We start from the raw sequence: 15,331 nt of genomic DNA, 5'->3' as shown, positions 1-15,331 counted from the left end.
AACAATCATTAGTTGCAGCTCTATTATCGTTTACTCCACTGTGTTGCTAATTCTCTTTAAGGCAATATTTTTAATCATATGGACACACTCCGAACTGAAAAGGACTTCGACAAGCCAGGACAAAACCAAGAGCTCGTACCTAATCAGGAGGCTACTTCTTTCGCATAAACGTGATTTGGCCATGAAAAGTCTGGCTCGGACCAGAAAACTTTGCAAATTCTGTCACAAACCGGTCCCCCAAAAAAGACTCAAACATCACTAACCTCTTGAAATCACCTATGTAAGAATCATGCCAAACAGTACGGAGAGAGACTATGGATGAGAGCCACAAAGTACAATTATGTGCCAAAACAATCAAAATGTTGAACATTTGCACAAAGGTTCTTAATAAAAGGAGGGGGAAAAATCAATCAGGTACCATTTATTTGATGAGAATATGATTCAAAATGTAATGATCTGAATTTCCAGGAAATGGAATTTTTTCTGGATATGAAATGACCTATATCTAGATATGATATGGTCATACCGCAATACTAATACGTAACTGCAATTACTAACCTAATTGCAGTTACGTTTCCACAGCTTTTAGCTGACCATCACTTTACAGACTCTTTTCTGAAGTACTATTCATGCTAGAACAACCTCACAGACAACTCTTTACAACTCAACATCCTTCTAACACTGGCGCTTTGATGGTGAACTGTATTTTATCTGGTTTGCTTGCCTTGCGCTACAGTATCAGTCAACTGATGATGGGGGATCGTACAAGTAGCAGCTTTGGTTGTGTGCTTTTGGTGGGTTTTCCATTGTTTTCCATTCTGCAGACTAAAAGATGCTCAACAACCCACTGTGGCTCTAAACTGTAGGCAGGCGATGTGTCAAACCAGTGTTCTTAGAAAACACAGCTCCTCTCAACACAGCGAGGAGAAAAAACTACACTGCTGTTGTTTGACATAAGGACAATATATTATGTAATACTGTACAGTGTGCACATTTAAGGTCAACTACATTACCACAGGCCACAGAAACAACAAGATTTGGTGCTTTTAGAAAGGAGGATGGGATTTGACTTCAGCTAAAATAAGATTTACTTTGCAAACTTTTATCAGAATGAATACCACAAATGTACACAATGAAGACAACAGTTATGTAGTTGTAGGGGGAGTTAAATATATTAAACTGTGCATAAACTGAGTTTTTATGAGTTTAAACTCCACTGCCTCCCAAGTAGCATATCATCATGGGTCTCTCACATAAATGTCTTCATATACAGTGTGTAACCTGCAATCAGTTTCAGCTGCTGAAGTAAATGCACAAGGAAAACCCCTTGAGGTACTCCTTCAATGCATTTTCAGGCATATTATGCAAATATCGCCTACATAAACTTAACATAGTTTATGTTTCAGCTGCCACGGAAATTTTATGGTGATAATATAATGGAGAACAAATAAGATGTAGTATTACTTTCAATTTCAATTGTGAAGTACTAACAGCAGTATACAACCAGATCAATTCACTTGGGTACCTGTTGTACAAATAGTATTAACAAAACACTTAATGTGTCCATTTTCTAAGCTGTATGTGACATTGAAGAGTAGAAGATGAGAGCCTAAAGCGATGCAAATGGCATTTTAAGTATAAACCTGTGCCCCATTGATGCAAGTTAGTGGTACTTTAAATACACTTCCAGCTAAAGTACACCGACTTCTTGTCGGTGATGATTACAACACACAATCCCACCAAACGTGAACTTTAAAAAAAAGGGGGAAAAGTCGTGATTTAATCTTCCTTCCTCGCAAACGGACTCCGTCTCCACTAACATCGGGCTGACACTGTTGCTTGCTAGCTAAAACATGACATTAACTAGTTGTTTTTAACGGAAAATACGAAAGTTAACTAGCGACGCGTCAGGCCGAGAAGAAAAGGTGTAAACTCTAAAACAACATGTAAAATGCCAAGTAGGTAAACACAGTCTTACCACACCATCCCGTAGGCTCCTTCGCCGATGTAGGAGAGGTTGCTGTACCGAGGCCCGACGTCGAAGGCCTGCCCGCGGACCAGCTCCGTTCCCGACCCGGGGCTGGGGCCGCAGCCAGCAGGGGCAGACACCGCAGCTGTCGCCATTATGAGGACTGGCCTTTTACAACGCTACCAGATAAAAAAATAGCAACTGAGATTAGAAAAAATATATATATGTGTGTGTGTGTTTATATCCGTCGTCGCTGTGACTGAAACAGGGCTTTCAGTGTGGCAGAGGCCTTCACTACGTGTGGACTGTTTTTTCCTTCCGTCAGTGTGCGTTCAGGGCGACCACACCACTGCTGTGCTGTGCTGTCGCAGGCAGGCAGGCAGGGGCGAGGAGCGGAGAGGCTGCTGCTGCTGCTGCAGGAAATAACGGAGGTGGTCATGTGATCCGGTGTTTTCTCTTTTTTTCTTTTCCCTTCTTCCTTTTTTTTTTTTTTTTGGGATGACCAGTGTTGCTTTCAGGTACTGCTTCGACACAGTAGCACAAGCAAAACAGCAAGGTATAAAATCCAGTGAGTGGTGGATGAAGTACTCAGATCCTTCACTGCAGTTAAAGTACTTATTCCCACACTGTGAAAGTACTCCATTATAAGTAAAAGTTCTGCCCTGAAAAATGTTGCTACAGATATAATAAGGGAAATGTAGGTTACATAAAGTATTAAAAGTAGTCAGATGCAGATTGTTTGGTCTGTAAAAATTCAGAAAATAGTCCAGGCCCAAAAGTCCTCATATCATAAAATATCTTTGCATGAAAAATTACTTAAATGCTTATTAAAAGAGTTGTCGATTTATTTGCTGTCAATCGACTGATTGATTAATCAACTAATCATTTCAGCTGTACTTGTTTATACATCTGGGTAATTGATTTTATGATAAAAAATAATATTTTACAAGGCGTTTGTATGTTTATTTTATGTGCAAAAACCTTAATTTGCAAGGTAACTAGTGACTAAAGATGTCAAGGAATTGTAGTGAAGTAAAAAGTATAATATTTCCCTTTGAAATATTATTCTTTTATTTATACTTTTTTAAAATACTTTTTTAAATTATACTGACCAACTTTGCTCCGTTCAATGGGACCACATCATTGACACAGCAGGGGTGCTGATACAGCCGCACAAGCAGAAAATGCGAGAATGTCCTTTAAAAAAGTCTAACCTGGCTTATGTGCTCCTCTCACACTCTCCTCATCCCCACCAGAGTCCTTCTGGTCTGCTGATCCATGTTTGTCACTAGTTCTCCTCCTCTGCTAAGATCAGCCTGGAAAAAGTCCTGCCTAATGTCTCTCAGTCCTCTAACTGATTGTGACCACCCAAACCCAGAAAAAGCTGAATTTCTTGCCTGCTGACTGCAACTGAAAGTCTGTTTGGCTAAGAAATAGTCTCATAAACTCGGACCATGGCCTGACTCTTGTTGAACTCTATATCTGTGCTGTATCCCTCCCGAAATTGTAATGTAAGTGAGTTTGGACTCGTGTATAGAAAACATTTTTAAGATAAACTGCACAAACATTTGTCCACCTTGACTTTTGATGAAAATATAAGAAGAAAGGAATAAGATAAGATAAGGAAAAACAAATAATATAAAATTTAAAAAAACTTTCTTCTACTTGTTTTTTATTAAATCAAGCTGGATGAAATAAACACAGTCTTTCAGACGTATCAGCAGAACATGTTTCCTGTTAAAGTGTTGTAATGTTGTAAATCAACTTCCTATACTGTGAAAGTACTTGTTCTGAATCAAGAGGAAAGAAATCCTGACACCTCCATCTGCTAGTCACAACATGACATGACAGCATTTCCTGCTGTTAACAGTTTAACCGGTGAGTCCTGTAAAAGAAAGTGAAAGTAGATTTTACGTTGTTGAACAGAGCTGAGACGCCATTACAGGGTGTGAGATCTCTGCTGAAAAACACACGTGTGGAATATTTGAATCAATCGAGAGAAGAGACAGTAACTTGGTGAGTCCTGCAGTGAAAAATAATTTCAGTAACAAATGGCTGAGAAAATAGCTCTCTTTGAAAGTTTCCTGAGCTGCCATGTGTGTTCAGAGACTTTCAGAGATCCTGTGTCTCTGAGCTGCAACCACAGATTCTGTTCAAGCTGCCTGCAAAAATTCTGGGAACAAGCTAAAAACAAAAACTGTCCCATTTGTAAAAGAAAATCCTCAAAGGATGATCTACCAGTGGACTTTGCTCTGAAGGAACTGGCTGACTCCTTTGCTGGGAGACAGCAATCTGGATCATCTGAGGCAGAAAAAGTAGAGAAGAAGGTGGAGGTGGTGTGTAGTAAACATCAAGAAGAGCCTAGATTGTTCTGTGAGGATGAAGATAGAGCTGTGTGTCATGTGTGTGACTTTCCTCACCATGTTGGTCACAAGGTGGTTCCTGTAGAAGAAGCAGTCAGTGAGCTGAAGGAGCAGCTGAAACCTGACTTATGGTCTCTACAGGACAAGAGGAACAAATACAAACAAGTGAAGAAAACATACAATGAAGTGATTCAACACTCCAAGAAGCAGCTGTTGTCCACAGAGAGGCAGATCAGAGCAGAGTTCAACAAGCTCCACCAGTTCCTGAAAGAGGAAGAGGAGTCCAGACTGGCAGCTCTGAGGGAGGAAGAGGAGCAGAAGGGGAAGACTATCAGCAGAGAGATGAAGATGATGGAGGAGCAGATCTCCTCTCTGTCAGACAGTATCTGTGCTGTTGAAGAAGAGCTGCAGAAACACAGCGTGCCATTCCTCAGCAGTTATAAAGCCACTCAGACCAGAGCCAGAGTCCAGTGCTCACTGTCAGATCCACAGCTGGTCTCAGGAGCACTGATAGATGTGGCCAAACACCTGGGCAACCTGTCCTTCAGAGTCTGGGAGAAGATGAAGGACAAGGTCCACTTCAGTCCTGTCATTCTGGACCCAAACACAGCAAACCGCTGGCTCTATCTGTCTGATGATCTGACCAGTGTGAGAAATGGAGACACAAAGCAGCAGCTTCCTGACAATCCAGAGAGATACACTAATTATACCAATCTTCATGGTTCTGAGGGCTTCAGCTCAGGGAAACACAGCTGGGAGGTGGAGGTGGGAGATCATCCTCGCTGGAATGTAGGTTTGGCTGAAGAGTCAGTTGACAGGAAGGAAAAGACATTTGCTTCACCAAAATATGGAATCTGGTGTTTAAGGCATGAGGATGGAAAATACACTAATGGTCTTAATGACACTGTCAGAGTGAAGAAGAGTCTCCAGAGGATCAGAGTCCAGCTGGACTATGACAGGGGGGAGGTGTCCTTCTACGACCCTGAAGACATGACTCACCTCTACACTCACAGAGACACTTTCACTGAGAAACTCTTCCCATATTTCTGTGTTGTAAAGGCTGTTGATGCTAAAACTGCTGATATCAAAATCTGTCAGACTGATATTTCTCTGTGATGTTCAGGAATGTGAATTAATTCTGCCAACTTTTACCTTCAGTGTCACTTCTCACTTTTGAAAGACAATTAAGATTTTATGCCGACCTAAATCACATTAAAAAAAATCAGAGTAAATAAAGTCTGAATAAGATTAAAAATATACTGAGACAGTGTTATGTTATTAATTCTTAAACATTATACTAATCAATTATAGATTATAACTGGATATCCTGCTCAGAAGCATCTTGTCTTTAATTAGATCACAATATAACATGAACTGTATCCACTGAACCAAATATGTTGTGTGAGTCTTTAACTTTCATCATCATCAGACATCAGTTTTTGTTTGTCAGATTTCTGGATCTTCTGATATAGTTCTGCTATGTTGGCTGTAAAAAAAAAAGGTTTATTGCGTAAATTGAGCCAGCTCTTATAAAACAGTTTAAACCATAAAAAAAATGTGACTGCAAAATGTTGAAACTGTGTCACATCATCAGGAGACAAACTTTACAACTCAAAGCTGTTAAATCTCCTTGTCATTATTATCTTGTTTTGAGTCAAACAGTGTCATGTCATCAGTTTTAGTTTTGATATTTTCAGGTCTTTTAGATATAGATAGATAGCTTTATTAATTTTGATGAGTTATTTCAGTTTTGGATCTGTTGTTTTTTTTTCTGAGGAAACTTGTTTTAATTTAATTTAGTTTTATTTAAGTCTCTAACTCTCACAGTGCTTCTTCATGCTGTATGTGACATCTGTTGTAGTGTAAACATGATCAATAACATAAGTGTAAATGGAAAATGTTCAGTTTTTGATCAACATAAACGAAATACCAACATCCAATTTAGTTTAATATGTTTTTTTTAATCATTTAAAATGTAAATCAGATGGATGCTGCTTCACATGATGTGACATTAAATCACAGTTTTGATACAAAATTGTTAATGAGGTTGATTTAATTTTCTTTACTAATTTAGTTAACATTTCTTTTATAAAGTCACATGACTCATGAACTGATTGTATATAAAGAAACCTGAATCAGCCTCATACCACCCTGATGAAGCTGAACAGCTGAAAACGTGAGGAATAAAACATGTCATACTGGAGAAGAGTTGTGCAGCTTGTTTAATATTGATGGAGTTTTATTGATTGTCAGGCTGGTTAGCGTCTAATTTAACTTTACCATCCTACAACTTCACTGCGGGATTATAAACTCTAAACATGGCTGTCACCCTTATCTTTGTCTCAAATATAAATCTTTAACTTTATGATTTAACAGCAGATTTTCACACCAAACCTAACTTATAAAATGAGAGTTTTTGTCTTTAGTGCAATTTGGTGTGTAATAGCAGACATGGTGGGATATTCACAGTCAGTGGGATCATCAGTATCTAAACCACTTTTTTCCTGATAAACATCCTTGTGCTGCAACTGCTTCACAAGGTGAAGCAGAGTTCCTCTGTGTGACTGAATGAACTGAAGGAATAAAAATAATTTCCTGATTGTGACTATGAGAATTTTATGGCATCCAAACCTGTAGGTGGCAGTGTAAATGAAACACTTACAAGAGCAGAGAGAGAGAGAGAGAGAGAGAGAGAGAGAGAGGAAGTACCTGAGGGAGAAAACCATGGATTATATTATAGATCCATGGAGAAAACCCAAAACCATCGTCAAGTTGACAGGACTTAGTGGCAACACCTCTTCCCATATAGCCTACTAATTAAAATCAAGTGATTGAAATGTTCTCAATATGTTCCCACAACTTCAAAAAATTGTATTTATATTGTTAAATGGAATTATGACAGCCTGAGCAGGCAGATCTTTTCTCTTTAAATCCTTTACCTATTGAAATTATGGCATCGTTTTCTTATCTTACTTCAGGCTATTAATATGTATCTCAACATGAGAAGAAAATAATAAAAAAATACAACCCCTAAAAAATACATATACAATATAAAAATATCAATAACAATAGGTTAGTTATCAATAGCATACCTGCTACTATAATTCATATACTTTATTGTAGAAACTCTCTAGAAGTCTGACACATTATATATATATATATATTTATATATATATATATATATATATATATATAATGTGTCAGACTTCTAGAGTTTTACGATTATTTTTCTTTTTACTCCGTTTTGTCTTTTTTTCTGTTTTATGTGTGTTGTTGATGACAGAATAAAATCTATTGGTGTTAGATAATTAAAAAAAATGTTTATTACAAATATTTGATGAAAATAACACCCAAACACACCGCATGTAAACTCATATATGTAAACTGATCAAACCGGAAGTTGAATGCGTTTCCTGTTAGCTTGACAACGTCGTGAAAACTCACGCGCATTGCCCTTGACTGACCCACGTGAGTCACTTCAGCCTCCTAACTTTATGCTTACCAGGTAGCTAGCTGGACTAGCTGGAAGAACTGACCTGAGACTTCTCGGCTGTCTCCTTATTTCAGTCTAAACGCTGCTGTACTTAATCTAACTTCCGGCTAGGCTCGGCCATAATGTCCGGCAACAGTAGATCTCTGTTGTTTCTGCTGCAGCGGTGTGTCGCAGCCAGGCAGCTAACGTTACCGACAGGCATCAGAACAAGAGGCGGCGTGTTGTCAGCCAGGTGTGGGTTCATTCAGCAGCGAACATGGACATCATCAACACGGACAGTGTGTCTACAGAGACTCTGTCAGCTTCAGTCCGCGCTGAAAACCAGCCAGTACAGCTTCTGTACCAAGGTGAGTTACATACAGGGGGAGGATTAGAGATGGAGACTGCATCACCTGTCAAACAGGGTCCGTCACAGGAGTCTGGCCATACATAACTATGTGTGCCTTATAAACTTTATGGATGTAAAGTTCAAACTATCTAAGTCTCGTTCATCAGTGGTTTACACCCAAGAACCCACAGATTAGTTTAAATGTATTTAGGAACTGTTGGTGGAAGTATTTAGATATACAAAAACTACACTATGAAAATACTCTGTTACAAGTCATAGGCCTCAAAGGTAAAGTAAAAGTATGCAAGTATAATCAGGAAAACCTACTTTATGCAACAAGCCAAACCATAACAAGATGTAACTTCAAACAGATGGAAAACCTTGAAGTCAGCACGGTACAAATGTCTACAGATGAAATAAAACCACAGTGAAAAGTGTGAAATTTGGCTCATTGAAAAAAAAGAGAAAAAACATAAACAATGAAGGAGTCGTATATATTTGATTTTTTTTAATGTACATACAATGAGTATCAACAGTTTTACATACAAAAGTTTCAAGGAAATTAAAATAATCCTTCTTGGGAAAATCTACAGTCAAAAAACCCCGAAAATGTGTTTTTTCCAGCTCCAAAGCGGATCAAGATGTAAATACCTGGAAATGAAAGCTGGAATGCTGATCTCTTGTCTCATATTCATCTTTTGATGTCAACCCTGAATGTTTTCAGTGTACAGCCAAAATAAAGGAATTGGCAAAATCTGGATGCAAGGAAGTGAAAACTAGTAGATATATGAATTTTTGAAATGGACAGAGTCTTCGTTCTGGTAAAGAAAATGTCTTCCTGTTGTTAATTTGATTACTGTAACCATTCAGCAACAAGCATTTAAATGAATACATACTGCCAGGTTTCCTTAGGCTCTCTTGCATGTTCAGGACAAATATCAACCCAATCCAGTAAAAATAAGCGATTGAGGGTGAGGCTTTCAGTACACATACAAAGAATCACAAAAATACTTAAGTTTAGTTCTGAGGGCCAAACATCAGAAATTAATATCTTAAAAAGTATTTGGAGTACAGGTATAGGATTTTGCAAAGTCACATGAATTTAATAGAAGTTTCAACTTGAGTTTTTTTTTTTTTTTTAATCATTATTTTCTCAATCGATCGATTGTTTGGTTTGTAAAAATTCAGAAAATGGTGATAAATGCCATCTGCACAAACATCAAATAATTGCAGAAATGAGCGTGTTTTGTCAAATCATCTGAAAAGCACAAACACACACACAGAGCCTGGGGACTGTGTGTATGTTTTTTTTCCTGCATAGAAGCACTGTTGGGTTTCTGGGTCTCTGTAATTAATGCAGGAGACAGAGTATAATTGCAATGCAGAGAAAGCAATTGTTAGGGGAAGTGGAGGCTCAGACAGTGATCAACTGCACCCACTGCCTTGTGGTTAATCTGACCATGATGGTGTTTTAACATTCTGCATTACATTCCGTAATATATTTAAAATGCATCATATTCTTGTACTTTTATTTGTTTGTTTGACGTTTGTGCAACCATCTTTGTGGGAGCTTCAGCAAGTTCACTGCTAAAAAGTTGATTCTACATTTTGTCTTCCAGACAGGAGGCCCTTATGCAGATGATTACCCACCGCTGCCGGCCTATCAGTCTGATTCAGAAGAGGAGAAGAAGGAGGTGTACATCGTGCAGGTCAAAGGTTTTCCGTGGTCATGCTCGGCCGAGGACCTCCTGCACTTCTTCTCAGGTGAGAGTTTAGTCTGTGTAGTGGTCAAACAGTGAGCGTCACATACTTAAGGTGATTCCAGCTACACTGACATGGAGACAGGTCAGTATATTTTCAGTATGTGCTCATCACATATTTTTCATACTTCTACTCGCTTCTACTGAGTTTGGATTTATTTTTCCAGTTGTTTGCTGTTTAAAATGTTGTCACTTTCTGTTAATGTTGATTTTGACAGTAAAGATCACTGTCCAACACCTACACATCCTCTTTCTCATAACTCTTGAACCACTTAATTGATGCCAGAACATAACAGAAATATATAAACAGTGTATATACTGAAGTAAGAATATGTGCCAACATATATTCTCTGTGATCCAGAGTGTAGCATCCGTGACGGGGTGAAGGGGATCCATTTCACTGTGAACAAATCGGGGAGGCCGTCGGGACAAGCCTTCATCGAGATGGAGAACGAGATGGACGTCAGCAAAGCCCTGGAGAAGCACCGACAGTACCTCGGTCCACGCTACGTTGAAGGTTCGTATCTTTGTATCCTAAACTGCGGGAGGCTGCCGTACAGGTGCCGATTGGACTTTTTTCACAAAGACATTTTGACATGCCGTGGCAGGAAAATCAAAGCTGTAAATGAAGAAATAAGCGGTGGCTGGATTCAATTTAGCTGCCTCAGTTTTTAGGATCTTGCTGTCATTAATGCCGAATCACTGTCACACCGTCATGGCTTACTGGGACTCTTGAAGTCAATAATGTCGTGTACAGTGGATGACTCGGGCATCTAAACTATAACAGCTAATGCTCATGTCCTGCTCTTTGTGTGTTCGCAGTGTTTGAAGTAACAAACACTGATGCCGAAGACATTTTGAAGAAATCCATCCAGACTCCATCTCCTGGCGGGGTGGTGCGACTCAGAGGTCTCCCTTTCTCCTCCACCAAGGCCGACATCGTCCAGTTTTTTTCGGGTAAATACCTCCCACCTCCAGATTTATTGGAAACAGTGGATCTCTGCTGTACTGTGGTTAGAAACCACACCGACAGACAAAGTGCTGCTCCATTTTGTTCCCTGTTTACTGGTCAGGAAGGGCATAAATAAAAGTAACTAGTAACTAAAGCTCTAGCACAAATGTAGTGTAGTAAAACACAATACAATATTTGCCTCTGAGATGAAGTGGAAGTTTTAAAGTTGCATTAATTGTAAATATTCGATCAAGTACATGTACCTTGTTTTTGTACTTAAGTACAGCACTTGTAGTAAATGTACTCAGTTACATTACACAGATTGTTTTGCATGAGTGGAGAGGTTACCTGGCTGCCCCAAATTACATTTGAGTGGGCTAAATTATTCTATACGCACTTGAGAAGAAGATGAGTTTATGAAAAATATCTTGCAAACAATTATTTTAGAAACAAACACTCAAAAATGCTTTTTTTGGACGAATATCTGACATATGCTAAGAGCTAGAGTGATTAACAAAGGGACACAGGAAAGGTATTTTTTTTGTTTAAAAGGATTTCAAGGTTGCATTTATTTATCATTTATCAACACTAGAGTTGCAAACAAAGTTGGGAGTCCTTTCTTTTCTACATCACAGAAAAAGAAACGAAACAAATCATTTTATATGTTGAGTGTGGAGGATGAATTGAGGTAAAGATATTCTTTGTGTAATGACTAAACTAAAGTTCAGAATCTGCTTGCGTCTTTCAGGTTTGGATATAGTGGAGAAAGGGGTCACGATCGTCCCAGACCACTTAGGAAGAAACTCTGGAGACGCATATGTGCAATTTTCTTCTCGAGAAGCAGCAGATGACGCTCTGCTGAGAAACAGAGAGAACATTGGAAACAGGTAGGTTGTGCACGTGCTCCCATAGAGGCCTGGACTGAACTTAATAATCCTGTGTCGCAGGAGCAAGGAACAGATATTATATATATATATTATATATTGTTCAACTGCCAACAAACTCTTCCTTTACTTATTCATATTTATTCGATTATTGCTCATCCTCAGCTCTCTGTATTTGCAGATACATAGAGGTATTTCCCAGCAGCGTCGACGAGATCAATTCGAGGATGAGGACGAGGAACGGCTCTCAGTCAGCAAACAGGAGGACTGACTCGCAGGCCGGCCCCAGAACTAGTGAGGGGATTTAGGGTTTATGATGTTGTTTAAACGGTTTCTTTTTTCACTTTCTTAGAGAGACTTTGGTGCATAATAAGCAGCTCATTTACACTTTCTCTCCATTGTTCTCTTCACTTTCCATAACAAAGATTTTCTGAGCTGCTAACATCATATATAGTTTAATGTAAACTGGTGATACAACATCAAAAAACACAACAATGTTTTCATGATTTGGGACAAAATGGATTTAAACTGATCTATTCCTTTTGAGGAAATCTGTAATTTCCAGTAAAAATCGGTAAAACCTGATGAAATGCTTTAAATCTAGAAATCAGATACTTAATTTTTTGCTCTGTGTACAAAAATTTGTTGGGAAGTGTTCATCTTGGTGTAAACTGGCATATCTTCTCCATCAGGGTCCCCTCAGAGCTCAGCCCAGCCTCTTCACTACGTCCATGTGAGAGGACTTCCTTACCAGGTGGCCGGACAAGACATTGTTAAGGCAAGACTAAAAAAAAAAAAACACATTGAAGTTGTTTCTGTCGCTGCATTAGAGATCACTAATATGTGATTTTGTAATGTGTTTATTTTTCTCTTGCAGTTATTCTCTCCTATAATTGTGTCTAAGATCGTGATGGAATGCGCTCCTGACGGCAGGCTCAGCGGGGAGGCCGATGTTTACTTCAGCTGCCACCAGGACGCCGCGACTGCCATGTCCAGAGATAGACAGCACATAGGTGAGACTGTTAGGGAGCCTTTATGGACAGCGTTGCATTTTTCTCAAAAGATACATTTTTGACTGTCACCATTGGTTAAAATGATTTTGAATTGAAGATTTCCACTACAACTATCATCTCAGAAAATATCGTTATAATAAATTATTATGAGTTACAATGAACCCTCAAGGAATGAAAACATCTGGGAAAAAAAACAAAAGAAAAAAATCTGGCAAAATATTATGTCCTGACTAGGGGTGTAACAATACATGTATTCGTATTGAATTGTTTCGGTACAGGACGTTCGGTTCGGTACAGGGCTGTGCACGGGTGAGTTTCCACAGCAGAAGTTGCGTGTGTTTATTTTCTGCCTGCAGCTACACGTGCAGCCCGTTTACATCATGGCTAACGCTAGCGCGAAACCAGAGCTTGAAGACCCTCCCTTGTCGCTTAAGTCTCCTGCTTGGGAACACTTCGGCTTCCTGGTTACATATTGCAACGGAGAAAGACGAGTCGGGCACGGCGCAGTTCGGCCGAACAGCTGGAGAAACGAAACCGAAACAATTCCCGTGATAATTACATAATCACACACGACTGCAGTTATACGTGTTATAAACATAACACGAAGTGTTTCCGACTGAAGGATTAGAAGAAGAGCGCGTATTTGTCTCTTTTTTGAGGTTTTTGTGCTTGTATCAACACGGAGTGTTTTATTTTGAAAATCAACCGGATGTATTGTTGTTTCGTGTCAGACTTCCTGTCTGCTCTGCGCTAAATTCGGCTGAATTTCTGCGTTGTGCCGCGGCACTTGAAACGGCACCACCCGAGTGTGAATATCACTGCTACAAGAAAAAAAAATGACCTTAGTGCAAACGCAGCTGACTTTGGCAATCAAGCAGCCTCTCCCTGCAACTCAGCCCGTATGAACAACACACCAGTGCAAACCTGGCAGAGGGACTTAAGGAGACAGTGAAAATTATTTATTTAACTTATTACCAGGCAGCACTTTACAACAGTATTCTATTTTTTTAATTTTATTTTCATATTTTGTATAATGTTACAATAAATTGTTGGTTTACAAAAGTTCCGAATAAACAACGAGCAAATTTATGTTTTGCATTTTGTTCCCGCACTGTACCGAAAATGAACCGAACCGTGACCTCAAAACCGAGGTACGTATCGAACCGTGATTTTTGTGTATTGTTACACCCCTAGTCCTGACTGAAAATAAAAACTGCTCTGAGTCTATATGGCAGCGGATATTTCTGTATCTTTTGCCAGATGGCAGCAGGGTAACAGGCAGTGGTGGGTGTCGTCTTTTAGTATCTTTTGGGCTCTGAGCAGACACCTCACTTGACTGAAATCACTGATGCTTGGTAGATGGGTACCAATAATGTTCTGGGTGCTTTCTAAATAGCTCCTCTGTAAAAATGAACAAGAACTTGGCACATGAATGTACCTCAGTATACTGAATGCTGTCATTTCAAGGAAAGTAAAAATGTATTTAATGGTTAAGCAAATTGAACAGTGTATGTTAGAATATGAAAATGTATATAGTAATAATTACTGTTTGTTGGTCACTTAATGTTTGAACTTTCTCTTATTTTTAGGAGGGAGATACGTCGAGTTATTTCTGAACTCTGTACCAGATTATGATTGAAGGTGAGAAACCCTGAATTAGACCTGGAGAGCTGGAAATTCAAGCTTCTTGACAGAAAAATAGACTATATGATACAGTTCTCAGTATTGCAACACTTTAAATGTTCTGAAAGAATTGCAAGGTTCATCAATTAACATCTTTAATGAAGTTAAAAAGGAGACGGATTGTACATCTCTTAAAGACTGTTCAGTGGGTGTCCTGGTTTGTCTCAGCTTGGACCACAGTACGAGCTATAATTACAACCCACCAGCTGAGAATTTCTAGCTTTTTATGGAACACAGAATAACAAATTGCAGTCTCTGTGCTGCTTTGTTTATGTAAAAGGGTTTTAAGTCTTGCTCTTTTAAAGACGTAAGGCTTGAATTATCTGTTTTAGCTTCTCACACTTGCTGAGGCTTCATTTTAACCCCGTCTAGGTGTGATGTAACATCCTGTTTTTTTTTCTCCTGCAGGTGAATGCTGACTCACAGATGCCTCACAGATGACAGACAGACAGACACACAGCACACAGCACACACACACACACACACACACACACACACACACACACACACACACACACACACACACACACACACACACACACACACAGGACTAGTGTATTTATTTTCCTGCCTGCCTTGGACATCAAACAATAAACAATCCTGGTGTCAAAAGAAAGACCTGCCTCCATTGTCTCTATCCAACAAGAGGGAGATAATTGGTTTGAGATCAGCATAGGCATCTTATACTAAAGGTGTATTCAAATGAGTAATTTCAAAACCACTGTTGTAAATACAAATCCCAGGTCTGTAAGTTTGTCAGATGTAATGTAGGTGCTGACTACAAACAAAACTCATTACGTCATAACAATGTTATGTGTTGAAAACTTGTATGTTGAAGTAAACATGTATGTAATGCTGTGATCCGACCCTCTCACTGAAGCTACAT

General features: G+C 39.1%; 3 protein-coding genes across 3 annotated transcripts in view; 2 read left to right on the top strand and 1 right to left on the bottom strand.

Moving 5' to 3' along the window:
- mapk1 (mitogen-activated protein kinase 1) overlaps positions 1-2,380 on the bottom strand; it is a 30,125-nt gene extending 27,745 nt beyond the window's left edge. Inside the window, exon 1 of the mRNA XM_084360746.1 lies at positions 1,979-2,380. Coding sequence (XP_084216872.1) covers positions 1,979-2,124 — 146 coding nt within the window. The 5' untranslated portion in view covers positions 2,125-2,380. The remainder of the gene's footprint in view (positions 1-1,978) is intronic.
- A 1,552-nt stretch (positions 2,381-3,932) lies between these two features.
- LOC311261078 (nuclear factor 7, brain-like) lies at positions 3,933-6,313 on the top strand. Its single transcript, XM_084359468.1, has one exon. The coding sequence runs from the start codon at positions 4,021-4,023 to the stop codon at positions 5,446-5,448; it is 1,428 nt and encodes a 475-aa protein (XP_084215594.1). The 5' UTR covers positions 3,933-4,020; the 3' UTR covers positions 5,449-6,313.
- A 1,444-nt stretch (positions 6,314-7,757) lies between these two features.
- Positions 7,758-15,148, top strand: grsf1 (G-rich RNA sequence binding factor 1). The gene is made up of 10 exons (XM_084359756.1): positions 7,758-8,172; positions 9,773-9,917; positions 10,275-10,430; positions 10,736-10,870; positions 11,614-11,752; positions 11,931-12,043; positions 12,442-12,527; positions 12,627-12,762; positions 14,352-14,403; positions 14,854-15,148. Exons 1-9 carry the CDS (start codon positions 7,948-7,950, stop codon positions 14,399-14,401), a joined length of 1,185 nt encoding a protein of 394 aa, XP_084215882.1. The 5' UTR covers positions 7,758-7,947; the 3' UTR covers positions 14,402-14,403; positions 14,854-15,148.
- The last annotated feature ends 183 nt before the right edge of the window (positions 15,149-15,331 follow it).

The sequence above is a fragment of the Pagrus pagrus genome (genome assembly GCF_965226575.1).
Source record: "Pagrus pagrus genome assembly, chromosome: 8".
Classification (NCBI taxonomy): domain Eukaryota; kingdom Metazoa; phylum Chordata; class Actinopteri; order Spariformes; family Sparidae; genus Pagrus; species Pagrus pagrus.
The sequence above is the reverse complement of the archived record's forward strand: the minus strand, read 5'-3'. Positions and strand labels throughout refer to the sequence as shown.